At 35.4% G+C, this 27,305-nt stretch overlaps 1 protein-coding gene across 1 annotated transcript in view; it reads right to left on the bottom strand.

Annotated features, from left to right (window-relative positions):
- Positions 1-542: 542 nt before the first annotated feature.
- Positions 543-27,305, bottom strand: part of LOC118705791 (triadin-like) — a 78,138-nt gene continuing 51,375 nt past the window's right edge. Inside the window, exons 5-8 of the mRNA XM_036414882.2 lie at positions 18,700-18,759; positions 7,527-7,580; positions 5,399-5,458; positions 543-906 (exon numbers count right to left, since the gene is read on the bottom strand). Coding sequence (XP_036270775.1) covers positions 659-906; positions 5,399-5,458; positions 7,527-7,580; positions 18,700-18,759 — 422 coding nt within the window. The 3' untranslated portion in view covers positions 543-658. The remainder of the gene's footprint in view (positions 907-5,398; positions 5,459-7,526; positions 7,581-18,699; positions 18,760-27,305) is intronic.

Consider the following 27,305-nt stretch of genomic DNA (forward strand, 5'->3'; position numbering starts at 1 on the left):
CATCATTTTACCTTTACGTAGCACCTTTCCATAAAGAATTCCAGGTGTATATTTCACCTCCATTTAAATGCTTTACTAGCATTTCTATCAGTAGGGATGTAAGTTTAACTTCAATCTCGCTGAAGAACCATACAATATGCCAGATAAAGAGCTTTTCAAAGTCATACACTTAATCATAGAAGTTGGCAAAGAACCCTGAGAGTTCTCCCAAACCTTTCTGCCTATAAAATTAAATTATTTTAATAACTTAATGTATATTCTAAATTATATGCTCTTACAGAGGCAAAAGAAATGTATGAATAGTTTTTCTATATAATTGAACATACACCCCTTAAATTACTCCTTAAGAATTATTATTTTTCTTGGGCTGTTTTTCTTCAAAGAGTAGAGCACCTACAATGTTTGCTCCACATCTTAATAGAACTCTCTTATCTTCAGAATTCAACATATATCACCAACCTATAAAGCACTTCACATACTAACTCAAATTCTCTTTTAAAAACAATTCAAAGTGCATCTTTAGATATGTAGACACATTTGAGTATTTCTAGAAATAAATTTTAATCTCCAATTTATTATATTTCTTTACAGGTGTATTTACTTATACAAATCTTTTTCCGTATTTGATATCTGATCTCAGTCTTTTTCGATTTTAATTTCACTGTATCTGCTTCTTGCCCAATACTCTCTTACAACCTCCAGCCACCATGTCTGAATGTTTACCTTTCTGTTCATGCTTGGGCACAGCTACAGCCTCTTTCTCATCCTTCCCTTTGGGTTTAGGTGATGTTTTCTGTGCTTCTTTTCCTTTCGCAGCTGATTGCTTCGCTTTCTCCTGCTTCCCACCTTTCGGTTCCTTTTTAGTCTTTACTTCAGTCTTTTCTTTAGTCTTAGTTTTCTTCTCTTCTGTATAGGTTTTTAAAAAGTTGGTTTATTTTTGTTCACTTGCCAACACAGCATTTCATATTTCACTGGTTGTTAACAACAATTTAAAAAGAAAAAGAAAAAAAAAACAATAGAAAAATAGTATCTCTGAGATAAATACTTGACACAAATGCCATTATCTGACTTTTACAGCACTTTGGGAGTGCCAAGTTAGAGTAGTAAAACAAAGGACTCTTTCTTAATTTGCACACGAACACATTCTTTTTTAAGTAGTTAGGAACTTAGTATATCAAGGAGGTATTGCAAATATGCAGGGGATGTGTATACAGGTATGTTCAATGAAAGACAATGTTCAAACCAAAAAGCCCAAAAAAAGAGATCATACACAAAAATAACCTCAAAATGGATAAAGGGCTTAAATGTAAGACAGGAAACCATAAAAATACTAGAGGAATCCACAAGCAGCAAAATCTCAAATATATGCCGAAGCAATATCTTCACTGATACAGCTTCTAGGGCAACGAAAACTAAAGAGAAAATAAGCAAATAGGACTACATCAAAATAAAAAGTTTCTCTATAGCAACAGAAACCATGAACAAAACAACAAGAAAGCCCACTGCATGGGAGAACATATTTGCCAATGTTATAATCAATAAGGGTTTAATCTCCAACATTTACAGGGAACTCATACAACTTGACAAAAGGAAGATAAACAACCCAATCAAAAAATGGGCAAAGGACCTTAATAGACACTTTTCAAAATAAGAAGGAAGGAAGGCCAAGAGGTATATGAAAACATGCTCAAAGTCACTAATCATCTAAGAGATGCAAATCATCTCATAACCCTCAAAATGGCTATCATCAACAAATGACAAGTGCTAGGGAGGATGAGAATAAAAAGGAACCCTTGTGCACTGCTGGTGGGAATGCAGACTGTTGCAGCCACTGTGGAGAACAGTATGGAGTTTCCTCAAAAAACTAAAGATGGGACTCCCTTTTAACCCAGTGATCCCACTTCTAGGAATATATTCCAAGAAACTAGAAACTACCAATCAGAAAGGATACATGCACCCCTATGTTCATAGCAGCACAATTTACAAGAGCTAGGATTTGGAATCAGCCTAAGTGCCCATTGGCAGATGAGTAGATTAAAAAACTTTGGTACATGTACACAATGGAATACTATGCTGCTGTAAAAAGGAAGGAACTCCTACCATTTGCAACAGCATGGATGGAGCTGGAGAGCATTATGGTAAGTGAAATAAGTCAGTCAGAGAAAGGTAAATATCACATGATCTCACTCATTTGTAGATTATAATGAACAACATAAACTGATGAACAAAAACAGATCCAGAGACAGAGAAGCATCTATCAGATGCTCAAACCTCAGAGGGAAGGTAGGGGAGGATGCGGGTAAGAAGGAAAGATCAACCAAAGGAATTCTATGCATGCATATAAGCATAACCAATGGACACAGACAACAGGGGTTGAGGGTGAGGGCAGGATTGAGGGGGCAATGGAGGGATAAGGACACATTTGTAATACCTTAACCAATAAAGGGGAAAAAAGAGAGATCAGATAATTTTGTTTCACAACTGATGATCTTAACAGTGTTCAAGAGACTGAACTATCCACATAGCATTTTTTAAATGTAATTTTACTTGCAATGATGATGGCTAAAAGGGATAAAACAATAAAATTCATTAAAGGATGACTAAGATATTCAGTTTTTAGTACCTTGACTTTAAAGAGCCATAAAGAGTGCAGAAATTAATATATTGGCTCCTGTAAATCTTAAGTCAGAAATAATAATTATATTGACTTTTAAGCACTTAAATGTATCTCAATAGACAGAAAAGGCTACAAATTAGAATATGTATGAATATGTATTAATTATAATATATACACATATTTTATATACAAACATATTTTTAATGTGCTATTATGTGTGTCTGGAGGAAGAAAACTGGGAATGTGAAATAATCATTCTGTGAATCTTTCAATTGTTTTTTAAAGAGCAGTAATAATATAGCACACATTTATAAAAAATTGTTTATAATAGATACAGCATATTGGACATAATTTATTGTAAGAGATCATACATAATCATTAGACATCAAAATAAGTCTACTGCAATGTAATTTATCAATGTAATGGCTAGCTTTTATTGTCACTCACGTTGAAGAATTTGATGAAAATATAATAATCAAGTTTCTTGACTTTAGTACACTAAACAATGATTTGAAATTAAGACAAGATAATATTGTAAAGTCCAGTGAAGAATAAAGAGAAGAATGAAAATGATAATGCCTGATATTTACAAAACCAGAATGGTTTGGGGTATTTCATTTTCTTAAATGGACCAGCATCTCTCAGAGCTCCATTCCTCAGAAACTTTACAGGGAGATGCTGATACTGTGTTAGGAACAGGGGATATTCCTATGATCAAATAAATTTGCAATCACAAAGTTAAACGGTTTCTTTAAAACTTCTCAATGCTGAAGTGTCTTAAGCATCTTCAAGGAAGGGAGTTACACCAAGCTCTCTTTTCCAAGTTACCTGACCTTTAAAAATCTCATTGAAAATCATTCAACTGCCCCACAAACTTCTAATGTCTTTGTGGCTCCTGTGACTATTCAATTGTAGATTTTCTTTTACTCCTTTAAACCATTTCTAAATCTCCTTTGTTAGTTTCTGCTCTTTCCTACCACAGACTCATTTCAATGACTGAAACCATCAGCTCTCTGCAAATCACTTTAAATCAAAATCATTCCAGAAGCCCACAACAAACATTCAGTAGTTTCTGCCTGGGGAGAATGTTCCACTCAGATGGCCAATAGCACGCAAGACATACAACTCACATATATTCACCTAACAAATCCCGCCAGAGAGCTCATCGTGACCTGGGCTCAGAGCTAGTTTCTGGAGCTCTGATGATCAGCAGGATAATCTTATCTGAAGCGTGTTTAGAAGAGCATTTAAAACCATGCCATATCGAGCCCGATCCTATCTTTCTTTGCATAGCATTTTCCCAACAGTTTCTTCTTCCACTGGACTGCTTTCTTTTTCTTGAATATCTCGTGTATTTTCCATGGGTCAAACATTGCTACAAAGCATTCTCTATATTTCCCATGTTTCTCCCATATATGAATTCCTTTGTGTTAAATTCATCTACAAGTGGCGTTGCCACTATTTATTAATCCTTAGTTCACTTGAGCTTCAACCAAAATGGCATATGCAATGGAGAACCAAAATGAGAATCAGACTTTCTTTCATCCATCTTAACTTCAATAAAATGATATTTGGTTATCTCATTGAAAAAATTTAGTAAAATATATATCTGTCTCAAATACCTAATTATTGATATTATATAAATAAACACATTAAATTTTGAAAACAGATTACAAATTTCATCTAAATGATTCATTCATCCATTGAAAATGGTGCATTTGAGATTTCTAAACTATGATGATCACATAAAACCTATATTTTAATAGTTCATATTGAACTATCAATTAAATTTTATATTTTCCTAATATCAAACCACTGGTAGACAAATTTGGCATAGTAAAGTTAATACATACATTCCTCCAAAATAGTTTACATTAATCATGTATTTGCTTTTGGGGGGTTTAGTATTAAGAACTTGGGGCTTCAATGGTTAAAATATTAATAAAAATTTATGGTTTACTTTTTCTTCATAAAAAAAAATCCTGAATTAAAATCTTCTAAAAAATCAAACTCAATGTGTGTAATACTAGCCAAAAGCTATAAACCTTATTGTCATAGTAACAAATTACCTAAAACATCTAATTGAAACAACATTCATTTAATATCTCCTGGTTTTCATGGTTCAAAAGTATTGGCACCATGTGGCTCAATTACATTCTCTTTTTAGTGTCCACAAGGCCAAAATCAAGTTATTAACAGAGTGGCATCTCTCACTAGAGGTTCTGGGAGGAATGGGCTTTCCCACTCATTCATTGTGTTGTAGAATTTTTTTCACACTTTCCATGAGGCCTCCTCAATTTTTTTTTAATCTAAAGGATGTTTAGGAGAGCAATAAAGGTCAAGTTCTTCTGACACTTCAAATCTTTCTCTTTTGGCCCTTCTCTAATGTTTTTAAAAGTTCATGAAATTACATTGAGGTCAATGAATAACATAGGAAAATTTCTGTATTTTATATGAATTTTAACTACTTCTGCAAACTCCTTTCTGCTATATATTGTAACATAGCCAATGGGATGACATAAGGGATGAAAGGCATGGGGTCCAAAACTCTGCCTACCACATATGGGGAAGTTCTTTATTCTCCTCTCAAATTTTGAGGTACTCAATTGTTTTATGTATTCAGTTTTATTACTCTTTAAATATTAAATTTAAAGTGTAAGGCCAAATTAATGTTTTATGTAAAGAAAACTCTGAATGTTTTCAATCATCTAGTTGTTACCCAAAATGTAAACTTTAACAGAAAAAGAATTTAGTTATGAAAATAATCAAGAGAAAAGTTACCTTTTGCCATTGTCTTTGTTTCTGGTTTTTCTTTTTTCTCAACTTTTTCCTTGTGAGTTGCTTAAACAGAAAATTTTATATTAGTATATACTTTTAATAGATTTTAGAACTAAGTTTTCTCTTTACCTCAGACTTATAACCAACAAAATAATGAACTATTTCAAAGATTTATGACTTTAATGAGCTAACTCAGAAATAAAGAGCTACCAATGTAATATTTGAATAGACTCCAATTTTAAAGACTTGGAGTTAAGACTGAGATAGCATTTTGAATGCTAGTCTCAAACTCCTTTTTACTACTCCCAACAGGTAAAGTTTTTAAGACAAACCGACTTTATAAGAATTTGTTGAAAGATATATAATTTTACCATGGAGTACTTTTGGATTAACAAAAAGAAATATTTAAATCAGGACTAGAGCTTTGATTAAGCACAGTATTTCTGGACAAGGCCACCACTGAATATTAGGTTTCACTGCATGCGACTGTCTTATGCTTTGGCAAGAAGTTTAGCTGCTCTGGTCGCTGCTTCTCAAATGCTCTCCACTCCAATGACACTTTGATGACCAAAACTTTTACCAAAAACTATCAAGGGACAGCAACTTTGGTAGATTACTATCCATAAAAATTAATCACATAAAACTACTAAGTACAACTTTTTAATTAAATAGTATTAAACATGATACCTGAAACATTCCTTCACATTGTCTAGGTAATAAATTAATAAGACAATATGAATTTATATTATTAACTTAAATTATACTTACACAGACAGGTAAAACCTTGTGTCTCACAAAATTTAAGTAAAGGAGTTTTGAGAAGTCCAACAGAATGTGCAAATTATTTTTGTAGTTCAGATACATTAAACTGTATGGTTTGGTAGTTTCCCAAATCACCATAGATTTCTCAATATATACTATTTATTGAAGAAAATAATGAGAATTAAGTCTATCATAGAAAATTAAATGATAACATAGATTCCTAAATATCATAAAGGATTCTAGCAAAGGAAATTATCAGATAATTCGGCAATCTATGCATGCTGTGGATCTATAAATCTACTGAAATCTAACCCAAATATCCTAGGCATAATTCACTTTGAAACAAGAGCAAAAAAAAAAAAACAAAAAAAAAAACCCTATAATTTTCTTTCACATCATACATTAAAATGAATTTTTGATGAATTAAAGTGAAATGTGAAAGTTTCTAAAACTTGGGTAAAATATTATTAACTATTGATTTAATCTGTGGAAAAAGATTTAAAAGCAGAAATACCAAAAGTAATATTAACCTATCCAGCTGCATGCAAATTTAGAAATATAAACACACATATTCACATATCATATCTATTCCCACAGACACCCTTACATTAACTACAAAACTGGAAAAAAAATGAAAAGTGACAGACCAAGGATATATACCCAAATGACATGCACACATATTATCAGGAGAAATAGGTAATGAGTAGTTGTAGTTACACCAGAAATATAAATTGCTAAAGTTTATACTTACCCCTTGAATCTATAGAAAACAAGCAGTTAACGTGAAAAAAATATCTCTATTTAAATGCAGTTTTTTTTTTAAGAGAATGAGGAAAGTATCTATTTACTGATATTGAAAGTTCTCTAGATAATATTGATAAATTATAAAAGTCAGAAACGAGGACATGGTAAATTTTGTGTGGAAAATATGGAGAAACAATAAATTATATTGTTTTATAAATTCATGATGAAGCTCTGAAAGACACACATAAAACTTATAAAAGTATTTTTACTATGTATATGTATAGATAGGATGGAATAGGAACCTGGAGGGTGGGAATAAGGCAGGAAGCTTTTAACAATGTTTCTTTATACATTAAATAATGAATCTACATTGCATATTCTAAACAAATAAGACAAAAAATAAAAATTTAAAAAGTCTGGTCTAATAGGTAATAGAAGTAGCAATAGAGTTCAAGGATCTTAAGCATTTCATTTTCTTCAACCCAGAAATTATTCTTTTTTGATTCAATTATAATAAAATTATCATAATAGAAATAAATTTATGATAATATAAAATCTGATGTAAAGAAGAGGCCAAACAGGAAGGAACCAATGTCTAAAAATAGCAATAAGAAAAACACTATACCTTTCTTTTCAGGTTTTTCTTTTTCTTTTACTTTGTCTTTTTCTCTATGGGTAACTGGAAAGAAACAGACAATACTTTTTCTTTAAGTAAACAGAATAAATGATGAGATGATTACATGGCAGTCTTTGATGTCAAAAACTTACTTTCTGCCTTTAGAAATCTTTCTTTAATTGGCATGAAGTTTTATAGAGAGGTTAAACCATTAAGATAATTATAGATTTATTTACTTCTATTTTTACTTTATAACAAAACTAGGTCTAATTGCAAAGATAAGAATACCACTCAGCTTTCCCAAATTTTCAAGTTTAATTAAATGAAAAAGTTTTAACATTTCTTATACCATATATCAAAGGAGCCCAGCTCTATACTGGAGAAATGCCAAAAATATGAGCATAAAAATTCAGGAGATAATATTTTGCAACTGAAGCAAAGTATAACCTGCCTAAAGAGTACATGTTAATCTTCTCCAGAAACAATTCACAATGAAAGCTTTTTGAAAATATAGTGAGATAAGACTAGATGACACCGAATCCCTCCAAAGTAAACAAAATGTAATTTAATATGAACTGTGATCCAATTAATTAATATAGTCAGGCTCCAATTTAAGACATAATCTTACCCCACAATGCAATCATACATCTTATTACTGGCACCTCCAATTATTTAAGATAGAAACATGGAACTCTCCTAGGATTTGGCTTTTATTTTCCATTTTGTACATTTACCAAACTCTTTCATAGATGTTTAATATTCCTCTTACCCATCTTCTTTTATCCAATATTACATTTTCTTCCAATCATTTATTTACACAGAAGTATAGAAAGAGCATCTGCCAAGTACTAAAGACCCTGCTAGACAAGACAGACTCCATGATTTCAACAAGCTAGTGGATGATAGATGCTAAACAAATAATTATACAGATAGTTAATTGAAGCTAGTATAGCTGCTATGAAGAATATATATTTTTCTGTTGGCATGTCAATGTGCATAATGAGACCCAATCTAGTCTGTGTATTTGGAGAAGGCCCCTTGTATCTACAGATACAAAAGATGAGAAAAAATTAAGCTAGTAAGGGAGCAGAAGGAAAAAGAAGAGACAATTTCAAAAGTTGAAGTAGGATATCCTTATGCTATATAATAAAAGCCTAATATGCTAAGTGTCCAGTCGTCCATTCAACCAATTAAAGCATAATATGCTAATTATATGCTAAGACTGCTTAACCACTTGCTATGACATGCACTGATCACCAGGGAACAGATGCTTTGACCAGTAGGTTAGCTTGTGGCTGGGATCCAGCTGATCCAGACTGAGCAAGATGGGCCAAATATACCCTGGAGCCCTCCTGTGGTCACTCTCTTGCCCTGATCATGTACTGGTGGGGTCCCTTGGCCTGGCATGCACCCTCTCACAATCTGGGACCCCTCAGAGACTCAGTTTTGGTTTAGTCTTGAAGGCTAGGCTGAGGGACCTCACAGGTGCACAAATTTGTGCACTGGGCCTCTAGTTATTATAATCTCCTGACTAGTTCCTTGAACCTTTAGGTTTAGTTTTTTATGTTCTCAGAGTAACCTTGATAACAGGAATATCTGATTATACCATTGACAAGTTAAAATATTACATCCCTCATTGCTTAGCATGGTATCTGTCACATAGTAGATGCTATATCCCCTTGAACTTTACATCCCATTATAACAAAACAGAGTTCCACAAGCTCACTGCACGCCCTCTTAATGCCTTTGCATCTCTCAACTGCCCATCTTTTATCTTGAATTTCCACATCCCCATGCCTTCACCTCTACAAAATGTTTTTTGACCCCTACTTATTTTATGCACCAACTATACCACGTGCATAATTCTATTTTAGCATGTAAACAATAATACTGCAATTGTTCCTATATCTGACAACCCAGTAGGTGAAGTCTCTTTAGGGACTACTGTGTATTATTTTATTTTTGCATCTGTGCCTCATCATATGGTGTCTGTCACATAGTGAACTCCTAATAGATATTTTTGAATAAGTGAAATTCCAAACTATTACAAGAAGAGTTATTTTCATCTTTTACTACAATTCTATTAATGGATGATGTGGTATAGATATAATAAATACAGTCTGCTTCCATCAGAAACCATTTTACAACATGTTAACATTTTCTGAACTAATTAAAAGCCAATGAGAAACAAAAGAAAAATACATCCTAGAACATTATTTTTTTTTCTTTCCACATTCAATGATTCTTTGAGGTGTTTATGAATTACTAAATGCAATATAACTAGCTGACAAAATAAGGAGAGGACATCAGTATTCACACATGACCACAGATAGCTTAGTTCAGTTTCTTTGGATTACTATTAATTAAGCTGAAATACCAAAATAAAATCTTGGCAAAAACAAAGCCTCTTTTAAAGTTTCTCTAGGGGAAACCTAGTTGGTGTGAGATAAGCTGTGCTTTCGGAACCCTGATTGGCATGGCCCCCAGGAGAACACCTAATCTGCCTCTCTGCCTCTGCAAAGGACCAGACCTCTCCCACCCCAGACAGCTGGCTGTCCACAGCACTAAAGGATTTTCTGGTTGACGTGTGCCCTGGTGCAAATGGGAGCATTCACACCAAATCAGAAGAGCGAGAGAGCTGCATTCAGACTCCAAGCAGCATCTGAATGTCTCTTTTCCCTCTCCCTGGGGGAGAATCTGGTTCCTTGCGGTCTAAGTTTTGATTTGCAGACACATTCCTGCATGCTGGCATTTCGTGAGCCCCTCAGAAATGGCACCGGAAGAGTGTTCTGAAGCAGCTGGATCCTGTGCTCAAGGGGAGCTGTTCAAAATGGCAGACAGCCACTAAATCTTCTTGGACAGAAACTTCACGCTTTGGCAAGACTGAGCTCAAATACCAAGTTTTAAAATGTCTTTCATCGAAACAATGCAATCATCAATGAAACTGCCTTCATGGTGGCTCCAAAATAAACATCATTTGCTCTGGTGATTGCATTTTCTTGTGCATCTCTTTACTTGCAACCCCCAACTAGAAGTCTGCATGGGGAAGGAGAAAAAGGTACCCTCTTTTTCTGTCACCAGATCCGTTTGGCAGGTGAAATCTTAGCGAGGCCAGTTTTAGCTCAGGGTAAAATAAGCTGGTTGCACCTGCTGGAGCTTAATTTGTTTGTCATCCTTATTTACAAGAAACAAAAGTCCCTTCAGTAGGCTGATAATTAAAAACAAATGGAGTCCACCAGTTGGAATGGCCCTGATGTTTGGCACCCGAGTTGGCATGGACCTGCTGCTCCTGCGCTTGCCCAGATTCTGACCTTTCCCTGACCAGAACATTCGGCTCAACTCAACTCTGAAGTGTGTCTCTCAAACTTCCCCATATGGTCCCTCTCCAGCACTCTGCAAGCTGTGCTCTGTGCTCTCACAGAGCTCGGCTCGGGCAACCTGCCAGGCAGCCTCTGTGTCCTTTTCTGAAGTGTATCCGAGCTCACAGTGCCCCTGACCTTGAGGCTCTTATCCAGCAAAGCCTTCTTAAGGGGCCCAGCCGTAGGCACTTAGGGCCAGATCGTCAGAGCCCTCTGCTGATCTCTCTGCTCTTTTCAAAAATCAAAAGTTTTTGTGTCAAATTTTTTTAAATTTTATCTTGTATAGACTACTATATTCTTCAGTGGACAGTTAACAAATAAATTTAATGAACCAAAATTGGAATTCATACTTTACTTCAGAGCTACTGTATGGGATGAGTTTTGAGTGCTCAAATCAAAACAAATCAGATGGAAAAGCAAGTGATCATTACATCTTCATGTTATAAAATACTTCGGGGAACGCGGTTAGCTGTAACAGATTTTGCTGATTTTTCTTTTAATTAATTTCACTGCTTCTCAGCTTTCTGGTGTTTATCTTGTGGAAGCTATTAGCACTGAAGTGGTCTACAAATTTTAAGTATGTCAAATTTTCAAATAGCTTCATAACTTTCATATATATCCATGCTTGCATCCATCTTTTATTTTAATGAAAGAAGAGCGGGATACAAATTCACTTTAAACCCCTTTAAAAATTCTGCTTTAGCACCATTAAACAAAAATGCCAGATATACCTTCGGTTAGTGTATATGTCTCTGCGTGTGTTTCACTTTTTTTTTTGTAACTAATTATTACAATTTCCATTCTGTGCTCAGGCAAAATGATCTACACACTTTGAGCAATATGTAATGATGTCTTCCTGAGTATGGAAACTTCTCAAAGATTGCATTATTCATTCCTGCTACGGGAAGGATTTATCATTTTAAATTTAATATAAGCACCCCGCTTTAGAGCTGGTTGGAATGAGGAAGGTCAATTAGCCTGAATCTCTTTGTCCCTGGAGAAGAAAACACAGGCTCATAAGAGTCCCTTGAAGAATAGACTAGAAATATAGATATCAGAGAGCTAAACCAGTATTCTCCCAAAACTTGGCTGCCTTGTATATTCCAGAATTATAAACTATGTACCAAGTGTGGTGATTGGATTCTCGAAGCATGTAATCTACAGTGTAGCCTATAATATATACCATACACACATCTTTTCCATAATAAAATAGCATTCATTTATGTATTATTAAAGTGAAGATTAGGCAAATTACCCCAAATTAAAAAGCTCATCTGATACATGTACATTAAATCACAAAACATAAATTTAAATTCCAAAATATGAGATTTACTCTGAAATCTGGTTTAATCGTATGGGTAGCTTCCCCTTCACCCAGGGCTACGGAGCCAGTGAGCACCTAATCACTTCCTCCTAAGGGGAACAGTCACCATGGAGGTGACACACAGCTTTGTGTAGTCTTCTGTTCTCATTCCCCAGGCTTATTTTGCACCGTTGCCAGAGAGGAAAAGAAAATATAATTTGTACTTTGATGAGTCAATTATACACAGCTGAGAGAAGGCAAAAGGCAAAGTTTATACAAGCTGACTAAACTAATCTGTGGGCTTTGAAAGCATTTTTATAAACGGCTATATGATATTTAGGTGTATTTTAATGTCCTGTCTTTTTTGCTTTTGAACCACAATCTTCAGCAAAATCCTATGCCAGCTTATGATTCCTGCCCTATAATTGATTCCCAGGAACCATCCTAATCCAAGCAGCATTATTTTTACATAAACAACCATTTTTAAAAATGGAACCAGCCTAGCTGATGTGTCTCGGTGGTTGAGTGTCCACCTGTGAACCAGGAGGTGACAGTTCAATTCCTGGTCCACGCACATGCCCAGGTTGTTGGTTTGATCCCTGGTAGGGGGTGTGCAGGAGGCAGCTGATCAATGATTCTCTCTCATAATTGATGGTTTTTTTCTCTCTCTCTTTCTCTCTCTCTCTCTCTCCATGTTGCCTCTCTAAAATCAATAAAAATATATACTTTTTAAAAATGGAACCATTCTGTAAAGTACATGATTTTCTAATCACCATGCTACACATCTGAAACTAACACAGAATGTTATTGAGTACAAACTACAATTGAAAAATAAATATGTATATGTAAATAAAAATATATAAAATGTTCCTTTGACTTTGTGCATATGGTACCTGCTATGGGTTGAATGTGTCACCTCAAACAGATGTGACCTTAGTCTGTCTTCACAGAGGTAATTAGCTTGAGATGCAGTCACTAGGGTGGGACCTAAGGCATGACTGATGTTCTTATGAAAATGGCAAATATGGACAGAAACAGATATCCACAGGGAAGGAGAGACAGATACATGAGGAGACCAGCATTTGGAGATAAAAGCAGAGATCAGAGTGACCCATTTACAAGCCAAAGATTGCCAGCCAACCACCAGAAATCTGGGAGGAGTGTGAAGATATTCTCCCTTACAGTGCCCTGAGAAAATCAGTCCTGCTGAGTCCTCGACTTTGGCTATTGATTGATGGTTTGCAAATTAATTTCATTAATCTCTGTCACTGACAATAAAGTTATTTTAAGCCACTCAGTTTTTTAAAAATATATTTTTTATTTATTTCAGGAAGGGAGAGAGAGAGAGAGAGAGAAACATCAATGATGAGAGGGAATCATTGATTGGCCTCCTGCATGCCCAGTACTGGGGACTGAGCCTGCAACTCCAGCATGTGCCCTTGACTTGAATCAAAACTGAGACCCTATAGTCTGCAGGCTGATGCTCTATCCATTGAGCCATACCAGCTGGGGCTAGCCACTCAGCTTTTGATGCTTTGTTACAACAGCCCTACAAAAGGCCTAAATCTCAACCTACCCATGCCTCAAAGGCCCTACCAGAAAACTACAATCAAACCTATTCTGCAATCAAGGTAGCCAGTTACCTCCTCAACCACAATCTCTCCTCCAGGACATCTCTTTGTGGAATTATACCACCTGCTGGTGTAACTCTGTATTTGCTTTTCTGGATTTCTTATTGAACTGAGTCTGATTACTCTGACTTTTTAGTGCTCGGTGTAATGTCTGGCACAAAGTTAGTGCTGTAAATAAATGAATGTGTATTATCATGTGATGGCTAAAGCCAGTTTTTCCTTGTACAATATGTGCCTTCTTTCCCTTGACTGGCTCAGTCTGATGCTGACCACATGTCATCGGTCAGCACACACTTCTGCCATGTGAACTTTCTCACCATTTCTAAGGTCAGTGTGGCACCTGAACATGGGACAATCCAGGTGGTAGAGCAGACACATACTGTTCTGAGTCCTAAAAGGCCCTCCTTTTGTCTAGGAGACATCATGGACAAGGTTCTCTTATCTCGGTATGTGTTTTCCACGAGGTTCTAGTCTTTTTTGGTTTGTTGTGTCCTATGAGTAAGCTGAAATGCCTAATAGTTAAATAGAAGCCTAAATGCTATCTGAAAACAACAAGAAAATTTGCAATTGCAAAGAAACAAAACAATATGCAATTAAAAACACACACAACTAAATGGAGAAAAATAATGTTAGTATTTATCTCTGGATAATTACATTGTGGTTCCTTTTCTTTGTTTTTTTGTTTTGTTTTCAAAATTGTCCAAATTAATCTGTATTACTTTAATCTATATCATTATATTATAACTTTTATTGTGGGTGTTTCCTAATTATATCTTATAGACTGTTTTGTTCTAATATGAAACTCACTATCAAATACTTCAATTGCTGTTGACCACATAAATTTGACATTAGAGTGGTCCAATTAAAGCTGAATAAAAACAGAAATCTCAAAGGAAAATTTGCTCATAGGAATTAAATACAGCTTAACAAAATAGAGAAAATGAATACTTAATTAATTCATTATTTCAACACTAGAGGCCCAGTGCATGACATTTGTGCAGGGGGTGTGGGGGGGGGGTCCAATTTGTATAGTACTCTTTATTAGATAGGATTACAGAGTGTGTTTCATGTTTTGAGTAGATTGCCATGTGTTAAAAAATTAATTTGATATTAATACACATTCAGAGCTGGTAGGAATCTGAGAGACCACTGAGTCTGAAGTTCTTTGTTCATAGACAAGTAAACAGAATAATAGGAGTAAATGCCAGGGTTGACCTTGAACATATATGAAGACAAACATAGTTTTGCCTTCAGTCAGTTAGGTCAATATACCCACAATTAAAATTTATGTCAAGCCCTAGCTGGTTTGGCTCAATGGATAAAGCATTGGCCTGGAGACTAAAGGATCCTGGGATTTGATTCTGGTCAAGGGCACATGCCCCTGTTGCAGGCTTTATTCCCAGTACAGGGCATGCAGGAGGCAGTTGATCAATGATTTTTCTCTCATCATTGTTGTTTCTATCTCTTTCTTCCTCTCCCTTCTCTCTGAAATCAATTTAAAAAAACATTTAAAATTTTGTGTCAAAATGCTTAAAGGATAAAGGCAGGGGTGTAACAGTAGAAAGGGTCTCTGCCCAATATGAAGGAACAGCAAAGAAGCCTATTAAAGAAACTTACATTCTATCTGAGAACCAAAGAAATGAGCAGAAGCCTGCCAAGTGACTACACAGGAATGGCCAGATGGCCAGAGAGAACTGTGTACAAAAACCCAGAGTTATGAGACAGCTTAGAGACTGCCCAGCAATTCTTCCTTTCTAAGGCAGAGAGGACGCCAGTGGTCTGGAGTGGCATGGGGAAGCAAGAGGAGATCTGAGCGTGAAGGGGAGTTGATGAGTAGGTTGCAGAGGAGGGAGGGTATGTGTTTAAGTGCACAAAGCTGGGAATGTGTGAGGCTACCAGTGATCATATGAGAAGGGCTTTATTTGTGCCAACAGAATATGTGGCTTTATCTCTAAGTCTCTGTGATGGCAACAGATAGAGTTAAGTCTGTGAGTAGCATGAATTGCCTGGATTTTAGGGGTTAATGCAGGGAAATCAGTGAAGAAGTGACTGTAATAATCTGAAAGATTGATTGTTGAGGAGATAGCAGTGGAAGATGAGAAGTAAAAATAGACCATGTTATTAGTTCAACACAAGGTCAAAAGTATATACACTATTCTGATCATAAAGTAAGTTACCACCTCCTTTATGTGGGCAAAAAAAGCCAAGATATGAACATTAATTAACATCTTAGAGCTTATACCTTAAAGCCAAAAGAGGTACTCATTGCCAGGTTAAAAATTAAAAGGCTTTTTCTTGAGCTTCATAAAACTGTTCCTTTTGTTCCCTAACAAAACAAAACAAAAAATATATCAAACAAAATAAATAGATGGACAAAATAGGAATAAAAGTTACCTTGGCCTTATGAATTAAAATCATTTACATAATGTAAATGACTATAAAAATTACCTAATTTTACATGAAAAAGGGTAAGAATTTAAACATTAATTTTTTGATATTTTAAAAGTAAATGAATTAACATATAACATGAAATTATTTTGGAAATGTATGTTCTCTGGGATTCATATTCTTTTGTTTTTCTGCTTTCCAGTAGATGAGTAAATCTCCTAAGTGTAGGATTCATGGTTTTCCCAATAACTTCACACTCTTAAAACCTTTACAATTCTATATAAGTCCCTTGAAGGAGGAAAAAATAGAGACAATAGGATGTCATGTAGCTTCTATCACCAACATTTTTATCTCCCTCCAAAATATACCAGCTTCGGCATAATGAATCTTTATAGACCCAGATATTTGCTGGTTTGTCTATACTCATTGCAGGCTACTAACTACTTGAACATACTGTATCTTTTCTTTCAATCGTTCAAAATGCCTTGATAACAATTAAATTTCTAATGATCTATCACATCTAGCCGTAACTGATATGGAATGTGGCATATATAAAAACATATATTTATCTACATATGGGAACAGTTATAAAACAACATTTACTTTCTCACTGACAGCTTGGGAATAATAATAATATAAAAAAGCAGGCATTATTCTACGTGGATGAGGAAACTAAGCAGTAAAACAAACTATTGTGTTACTACTCACAAAGAAAATCTGTGGAGGAAAAGAAACTACCTGTGAAGCCCATTTCAGTGTTGAACAGCTGAAGTTTCAGAATATATATTCAGGTATTAATCTCTAGCCAAGCCTTTGAGAAAGTTATTTTAAACCTCAGCCAAATCCACTGTTTTAATTATGCAAAACTCTCTCGTTTAATAAACCCACTCTCCAGCCCACTGCTCAAAGTCTTTAACAGCAGGATTCTAATAGAGCCAGGTCCAAAATGGAAATGGTGCCATCTGCATCCCCCCATCCGCTCCGGCAGCACTGCTACTAAATTAATCGTACAGTCTGCAGGATACAACAGTGGAAACCCCACTGGTATGGAACCAGTGGAGTTTCTGTTTAACCCCCAGCAGATAGAAATGCAGAGCCAGCTCAGTCACGGCTAGTCAATCTGTACCTAAGAGCTGTGTCCAATTTCCCTGACCAATGGAATTAAGAACCAAAAAAGGAAAGGGAAAAGTAAGAAGACATTAGTTCCCTGGCTACAAATATAAATAGGTTTCAACTGAGTAAGCTTCAATGTCCCCGACTGTATAAGAATTGGCTGGCCAATATGAAATGAATTCAAACAATAGGATTACAGATAGACTGTCTGGCAGAATGATTCCAGATCTTCACAAAAGGACGTACATGAAGCATAATTTTTTAAAATGACATTTTATGTATAGATTCACATATTGGTATAATTTTTGGGTTAGATATTACTTCTATTATTTGAAACTGTACTCTTTTACAACTTTAATATTTTTCTACAGGTAATTTTGCATTATCTAGTTTTGACATAATATATGTTAGACAACATTCCATTTTTATCCCTCCAAACTTCTTTTACTTTCTGTCTGTATCACACCATAATAGTAATTAGGTTTTCTTTCTGCCCTGGCAAAAATTAAAATGGTCAGTTTCACCCAAAACTCATGTGAAACTGACTGTTGAAGAGACCTGGACATATTAAAAACTATGTTTTTAGCTTTCCATGTTTCTTTAAAGTTATATGACTTCATGGGCCACCTCCCCCAAACACACACACACACACACACACACACACACACACACACACAAATTAGGCTTGTAAAATGAGTAAGACAATACTGGTCATGCAACACTGTAGTTACTGGGTTCAGTTCTCTAGAAAGGAATATTAATCATCATGCCTCACCTTCCATCTAGCACTTAAAGCTTTGTAAGAAAGTTGTAAGGCCTTGCAGTACACATTGACGTAATGTAATGACTGCATTTCTACACCAACTATTTTAAAGGTATTTCATGGAATAAAAAACTCAAGGTTAAGATAAATTGAACCCTCACTTATAGTATACTAGAGGCCCAGTGCATGAATTCATGCACTGGTAAGGTCCAGATGGCCTATACCGATGGCCTACAATAGCAGGCCAACTGGGGGTGAGGCCAGCTGGGGAGAGGGGCTGTGGGCTTTCTGGTCATTCCACCGTTCAGCTTGCATATTACCCTTTTATTATATAGGATTATTAAAAATGTTGCTAATAAGTCAAAAATATGATATGGTACTATCTTAGTAAATATCAGATGTAAATAATTTAAATATTATTATACATTTTGAAGTTACTTCTATTTCAGTCATTAAATATTATTTCTATATGTGTGCCTGAAGTTAAATGAGAAGTAAAGGTACTTATTTAAACACTATCAAAAATTAGGACAAAGAACACTAAATATGAAAACTTCCCTTTCTCATATAAATGTGTATTATAGACCAAATAAAAATTAGAATAAACACAAAATTAAACATTTACCTTTAGTCTGAAGTTTCCTTTCAGGTTTCTCCTCTTTTTCAGTTTTTTCTTTGCGTATTTCTAGGGGGAAATAGAATTTCTAATTTAAAAAGTCTTTTTTGAAAATGTGCAAAATATGTACCATAGTTATGACTACATAGCTATTCACCATGATGCCTAAATCATTATATCTAATTATAACAAGTTATAGATGCCTAAAAGGATTTTATAACATATTGCTACAAAAAATTACTCATTTATTGAAATAAAGAAAAAAATGCAAATTACCTCAAATGAGAGTTATTTGAAAAAGTTTAAAAACTTACATCAATGGAAATATATTGTCACTGTTTTCAGTGTGAAAATTGATCCCAAAGTATAATTATGTTTCATATCAATTATTCTTTTTCAAAAATATGTTTTTATTGATTTCAGAAAGGACTGGAGAGGGACCAAGAGTTAGAAACATCAATGAGAGAGAATCACAGATTGGCTGCCTCATGAAACCCTCTCACTGGGGATCAAACCTGCAACCTGGGCATGTGCCCTGACTGGGAATTAAACTGTGACCTTCTGGTTCATAGGTCGATGTTCAACCACTGTGCTACTCCAGACGGGCTGTTTTATATCAGTTACTCTCCATACAAATTAAGAATACTTAGTAAGAATGTCATTTAGATTTAGGAAAATTTAGTTTTTACATGTTAAATTAAGAATTTGTGAAATGAACTATAACAACTATCTCATAAAATATGTATATATCAGAAGCAGTGACTCTAAGCTATATTTATAATCAGAATTTGGTATTTAATTTATCCAATAATCACTGTAAGCAGATATAACCCATTTCATAAAATGAGTTAGTTGTTACATTTTCTAAACATCAGGTTTTAAGAAATATATATAATTTGCTGCTAACTTCAGTATCTATGCATTGCAAGGTTTAGAAAATGAAGTTAATTCTGAATTTGCAATTAATTTGGATAGATATAATTTGAGATTAGCGTTTGCAAATATGATTACTACCTCTGAAAAGTGACTTAATCTTAAATTCCATGATTTTTCTTAGGAGAATGTTAATGAGTTTTATTTATTTAATTATCACAACTTTATCCCACAGATGCTCTGACATGGTGTTAATTACTGTATATATTGTAAACTCTCCATTTGTAAATTAGATTTTAAATATTAGTAAATTTTCTTTAAGTTTAAAATCAAGACTAACCATAAGGAAATCCTACATATCTTCAGAAAAGACAGTTACTGACTCCTGCACTGTGAAAATTTCCTTTCCTCATTAATTCATCATCAGACTCTGCAGGGCCACTGCTCTACCCTCATTCCATCCCTGACTTTGAATATGGCAATAGAGATACAAAGGAGTTAAGATACTCACATGTCTTTAAAAATACAATTCACCAAGGTGCCAGGAAAGATCTCCACAGGGCACAAGAAACTTTTATCTTCCTTGATTTCTCATGGTTGTTTGTTTGTTTGTTTGTTTGTTTTGTTTTGTAATTTCTTCCTTATATGTCTACAGAACCTACTTCAAAGAAGGGTTTGTCATCTTAGCATCATTGACTTCTTGGGTTGAGTGGATCATTACTGGAGTGCAGTGGGTCTATTCTGTGCACCCATGGCATTTAGCAGCACCTCTGGCCTCTATGAACTAGATGGCTATAGTTTTACCCCTAGTCATAACCAGGAAAAATGTCTTTAGACATTGCCAAGTGCCCCTGTAGGGCAAAATGATCCCCAAGAATATGTTGAGATGGCTCAGAAATATATTTCTTTTGCTTATCCTTTTGCGTTTGGATTCTATAGCATTTTCATAATAATGTAACAAAAATAGTGTTGGACTGTAATATGTCATATAGTGCTACATGTGTGGAAACTTTTGATCATTGTTTTAAGAAATGTATTGTGTTTACAAAGGCATAATAAAATTTCATCTTACAGATGATAGGCAAAAAAAGCTAACAGTAAACACACACACACACACACACACACACAGAACTTGTATCTTCAAACAGTTCTAAAGACACAAGATAACCTGCCTCATTATTGTTTATCACCATCCAGACTTACCTTGTCAATGCAGTAACCACTAGACACATGTGCATATTAAGGACATGATACATGGTTAGTCAAAATTGAGATATGATATAAGGATAAGTACACAGTGGATTATGAAGACTTACTGTAAAGAAGAATGTAAAATATCTCAGTAAGTTTAGATTGTAATGTTATAATTAAGTTAGTAAGTTACAGATTGTAATGATATAATGTTGGTTATAATGAGGTGATGGTTTTAAATTAATGTGTCATCTTGGCTAAACTACTATGCCATGTAATTTAAATTAACATTATTTTAAGAGTTACTGTGAAGGTGTTTTGCAGATGTAATCAAAATCCCTAATCCATTGATGTTAACTAAGAAAATTTTTCTAGAATATCTGGGTGGGCTTGTCTGAAACAGACCCGAGGTCTCTGAGGAAGAGGGAAGAAATTATCTCTGTGGCTATGGTTTTGGTCCCTGCACGTGGGCTCAAATTTACCTTCCTAACTTACATGGCCAGTCCCCACAATCACATAGGACAACTCCTTGTAACGAATGTCTCATTATAAAATATATTAGCAACATTTCCTACTGGTTCCACTTCTGTGAGCAAGCCCCAATATCCTGATTTGAGTAAATATGTTATTAAAATTAATTTTATAATTATTTTTACTTTTTTCAATGTGGCTCCTTAAAATTTTTAAATTACATATGTGCTCACAATTTATTGCTATTGGATGGCATTGGTCTAGTCCTATGAGTAGGCAAATGATCTTTTTAAAAATCTAAAGTCATCTACAGGGTTACATATTTTACAAGTGAATTGAAAAACTAAACTTGAATGCCCCCCTGCCAATACTACCCTGCTTCCACCCTCCTGTTCTAACCAACAAGGGCTGTGGAGAAGATTGGCCTCTTAGAGGCAAAAAAAACACACAAAAAAACAAAAAACAAAAAGCAATATATTGTCAAAGACAAGAGCCAGTGGTCTTTGGACATGCTAAGGGAGTCACCTTAAGAGTTGATTTCTTATTTCCTGTAGTGATTAATTTGAACACAGAAAAGGGATGAAATATTGTAAATTAAAATGTTACATGAAATCTTACATTCATTGTGAAATGAGAGGCCTTGAAGCTTGAGTTGCATGAGAAAACCCTATAGTTAATAGAGTAAACACAACCCAGACCAATTTCAAAGATAAAGCCCCATTATTTTTTTTATGTTGCACTTTAGCCTAATCCAAACCAGGGCAACCCAATGATCTGAGCATATCCATTCAAAGTTTTTGCAAGTATGGGTTATAGATTAACACACACACACACATACACACACACACACACACACACACACACACACACACATCTCTACAGCTGAGAAGGAGCAGAAATATGTTGACTTATATGAGCATTTTTTTTTTTTTGGCAAGAACATCAAAAACTGATTTTTTAACTGATGTTTCTTTGTAAACCCTTAGTAATTCTATGGAGGTAAGTGTAGACAAGCACAGCTAACCTTGTAAAGGCATACACACACCTACATTCTTTCCTCATAAAATATGAAATAAATTCATTTCTGATGATTCAAACTTAAGGATAAATTAAATGTCTCTGCATCTTGCATTGCCACACTGCATTTTCTTTGCAGGCTGGATTCCATCACTACTGTCACCGTCTGTGGCTCTCAGATGTCTGAGGAATCCAGTAAAGCCTCTACGCAGTGTGCCAGTTCTCTTTCCACACACTTCAGCCAGGAAGTGATGACCATCCAGGCACCTGTCCAAATGAGTACAACCTGCTACCAATTTAGACTTCACAGGGTATTTTCCTCACAAAGCAGCTGATGCCTGCTTTTTTACTCTCAATTGATCTTGTCAACTAAGAGCCATTTGTATAAGAGCACAAAATTAAATATCAAAGACTTAAACTGGTAAGATAGAAATTATGGCTCTATGGTTTTCAGCAAACTTCAAAGAAAAATAAAATTCCTTATGTTATATTAATACTAGCGTTTAGTTACTGAATAGTATCCATAGACAGATGACTGCTTCCTCTGTGTATAAAATGACAGCAATGTATGACAGCAAAAAAAACCTGCATTTAACATCATGACAGTCTTTAAGAACGGGTCACTTGGACATGAACCAATCCTGGACACAGGGACAAAGAAGAAAGTCAAAGCAGTCTCTACTGATCTCCAGATATGTGCGCTTTGCAATTAGGTTAGAGACCTGTAAGTCTCAGCATTCGGTCCTGGTTAGAATCATAAGCCATTTTGGTACCAGTAAAGCTTCAAGATTGGCCAAAACCAGTTTGGCTCAATGGATAGAGCGTCAGCTTGGGGACTGAAAGGTTCCGGGTTCGATTCCAGTCAAGGGCATATACATTGGTTGCGGGCACATCCCCAGTAGGGAGTGTGCAAGAGGCAGCTGATCGATGAATCTCTCTCATCGATGTTTCTAGCTCTCTATCCCTCTCCCTTCCTCTCTGTAGAAATCAATAAAATGTATTTAAAAAAAAAAAAAAAAGCTTCAAGATTGTTTTGTGGCTTACAAGGTCCAAGATTCCTTTGGTGGCCCAAATGAGAATGCTTAGGTATAATGCAGAATTTTCTGGTCTCCTAGTGAATGCTGCACATTCCACGGGGAACACACAATTACTCCATAGACCGCAAGAATTTTTAAAACATGCAATATCTAACTATTGAATCAGGGGCACTGACCTCTTTTACCTTAGACTGTCAAATAAAAAAAGTGACAACAGCCCACACAACAATGATGGTCTGGTATGATGTATCAAAATTATACCTTTTTTTTTTTTGTCAGATCGGCAAAAAATATATTTTTCAGTGTGCAGCAGAATTTTTGTAATTAGTTTATGGGTGCCACGAGATGAGAAAGATTGAAAATTGCTGCAATAGACAAAATCTTTAAAATGTCTCCAAATTAGAAGGAACAATTTGTTTTAGGAGCTTGGTTCTCCTTCATCTTCTTCAGGCATTTAATTCTATCAAAATGTGTTCATCTAAGCTCTCTGTCTCCCCTGATGCCAATAGCAATCAGGGACCAACAGATTTTCCCAAGACTCTCTGAGATCAACTTTTTCACTTGTAACTTGGGAAAACAGGCCATGGGTACTAAAAACAAAAAGAATGCCAGCGATAGCAAACAATGGGACCAAAATTAGTGAAACTAGGTTGCTCTAATGATTCTGAAGAATAATTTTATTTTGTAGTGAAGTCTTTCTGAGTTCTTTTGATATACTACATGCATTTTGCTTGTGATAAGTAGTTTCTACCTACTTATAATCATAACGAAGCTTATTGTTGAGTAGGTAGTTTATAATTTTGTTTTAAGATTTACGTGGCCAATTTAAAGCAATTTTTCCCTATCTGGATGATACATTGTTAATAAATAAAAAAAATATTATGAATCAAGAGTTTTATATGACAGACTCAAGAAGTTGAAGGGGTATTCTCTGTCACCAAGGCAACCATCCTGATTCTTTTAGATGACAACCAAGTTTATTAAATTATTATGAGGGTTGTGAATTTCAAAGAAAGCCTTTTATCATAATGGTTTCTATATATATATCTTGCAAGCACCAGACAATATAAAATGCTCAATTACATTTTTTCTAATTTTAATATTAAAAATTCAAATTATTTCTTCATTTAAACATATCTCTATTTGCAAGATTCTGCCAAGTGTGATTAGCATACGAAAGTTAATTATGACAAAGAATCAACCAAACCTTTTCATCTTTTTAGTAACTAATTAGAAAATATTATGGGGATCTTTTTTTGTTAAATTCTCACTATTTTAGATAAATATAACAAATGATGTATAAGTCTTTGTATTTTCCATGATTTTCTAATGATTTTTTGTTGGTAAACAAAAATTCTGAGGGAAGTATAATTATTATTGAAGGAAATAAAGAGAAATATTTCTCCCCCTCAAAGCACCTTGTGCTTATAATTCAGTGGACATACACGTCAGATACAGTGATAGAGAAATATTGAGGACAGTTTTCTTCAGTAATGTTGAATGCCATAAACATAAAAATACTTTATATCTTTATTGTGTTAGGTTTGATTCTTTGGAAAAATGTCATAAAATAAAATAAAAATTTAAGATGAAGATAACACCTATTCCATTTCATTTTTACCATTAATTTAGTCATCTCACACTAATCCATCTTTTCCTTTGAATTTTGTTTTCTCAATTATAAAATGAGGTGCTATTTCCCACATGACCATAAACCAGACAGAGGTGAAAATGATTACATATGATACCTTTTAGGAGATAATCACTAGTGGAGTTTACAGATTTGGAAAAGGTTTTGAGAGCTTCATACTGGATGATATACTAGACAGGATCCATGTGGCTGCACATCAGAATCATCTGGGGAGATTTTAAAATCTATTCCTGAGCTGTAGTCCAAACTTAATCAATTATTGTAGTCTCTCATGGTGAGGAACCTTTTAGAGCTCTCCAATTTCAGTCAGCTCTCAGGTGGTTTTAGAACCATAGTCAGAATACTGTCTAGACTGATGTTTCTCAAATTTTAATGTGCATATGAGTCGCCTGGGGAGTCTTCTTAACATGCAGATTCTGATTCGGTTGGTCTAGAAGAAGCCTGGTTCTGCATTTCTAACTCACTCTCAGAAGATGCTAATGCGGCTATTCCATGGAGCACATTTGAGTTGTGATATAAATCAGGGAGAGTCAAATACACTGGTTTTGCTAAAATACTTGGGGAAAAGCATACTCTTCTCTCCTGAGTTGCTAAAGAAAAGAATATATATATATATATATATATATATATTTTTTTTTTTTTCTTTTCTTTTCTTTATATATATATATGCCTCAAACTTCTGTTGATTATAATTGCCATGGAGAGGATATCCTGACCGAGCATTAAACAAATAAAACACATGAACAAAGCAAGGTCAGGAGCAAAATGGGGGGGGGGGGTACCAATGATGTTAAAAAGCCTATATCTAGATATCTTCTAGCCAGTTTTTTCTTGTATTTTTCACTTATTTGAAGTAATCCTATATAATAATAAAGAGATAATATGCAAATTGACCATCACAGCCTCACAAGATGGTTGCCTATGACCAGGCCAGTAAGGCAGTAAGTGAGGGACGACCAAACAACTAAACAAGCAGGCTGTGTGGGGCGACCAGACTAGCAGGGAGGTTAGTGAGGGATGACCAAACAACTGAACAAGCAGGCTGCATGGGGTAACCAGTCTGGCGTGGGGGGTCAAGGGGGAGACAGGAGACCAGGCCTGCAGGGGAGTTGTGCACTTGGGAATGACCAGGCTGGCAAGGGGGGCGGTTGGGGGCAACAGGATGGCATGGGAGGAGTTGGGAATGATTAGGCTGGCAGGGGGGGGGGGGCAGTGACGGGTGACTAGGCTGGTCGGGAAGGGGAGTTAGGAAAGACAAGGCTAGCAAGAAGGGGGCAGTTGGGAGCAACCTGGCCAGCATGGGGGGGCGGGCAGTTAGGGGTTACCAGGCAGACAGGCAGGTGAGTGATTAGGAGTCAGTGGTCCAGGATTGTGAGAGGGATGTCCAAATGCCAGTTTAGGCCTGATCAGACCTAAACCAGCAGTTGGACACCCCCAAGGGTTCCTGGATTGGAGAGAGTGCAGGCTGGGCGGAAGGGACTCCCCCCCTCCCCCATGCACAAATTTCATGTACCAGGCCTCTAATAAAGTATATTTACCACCAAGCCAGTTTGAAATGGATTTTGATTTTTTGTGGACAAAATAATTCTAATTAAGACATCACTTGAATTTGATACACAAGTTGAGAACCACTGATAACTTTTCTGTTTTGATTTTAAAAAATATATTTTTGTTGATTTCAGAGAGAGGAAAGGAAAGGGAGAGAGAAATAGAAATAATGCTGAGAGAGAACCATTGATTGCTTTCTCCTGCATACCTTATACTGTGGATAAGAGGCCAAAACCCAAGCATGTGTCCTGACTGAAAATCAAACCATGATCTCTGGTTCATAGGCCTAAGCTCAACCACTGAGCCACATGGACTGGGCTCTGTTTTGATTTTTTTTTAAAAACTTATTTTTCAGCCAGTTTTTCTAAATTAAAATACATACTCTGGAACAGGAATCACATTAAGCCATCTGGATTTAACCTGCACCTTAGTTTATCATGATTTGGGAAAAAAGAAACATACAGAGCTAGAGGGAAAAAGAGTCTGGAATACAGTAAACTTGACAGCTTTCCATTCATACACACCTCAATTACGTGTCCAGTTTTACTTACAGGTAATCTTAGCAGCACTGAGATCATTCTTGTTCTAACAAGAACGACTTAGAATGGTTGGGCCTGTGTGGAGTTGTCTCAGACAGCCTTTTCATTCCCCATGAGGCTGATGCCAAAATCTGATCTCTTGCTATCTTTGGCCTGTTCCTTTGGGCTATGGTCTTATCCACTGTTCTTTTCCTCATCCTGGTTCTAGTTTCCTTGCCTTGATGGAGACAAGTAGCAAATGGTACTCAAATTGCCTGCCACGGTGGGTCCAGAACTACAACACAACAC

This window comes from Pipistrellus kuhlii, unplaced genomic scaffold (assembly GCF_014108245.1).
Source record: "Pipistrellus kuhlii isolate mPipKuh1 unplaced genomic scaffold, mPipKuh1.p scaffold_m20_p_5, whole genome shotgun sequence".
NCBI classification, from domain to species: domain Eukaryota; kingdom Metazoa; phylum Chordata; class Mammalia; order Chiroptera; family Vespertilionidae; genus Pipistrellus; species Pipistrellus kuhlii.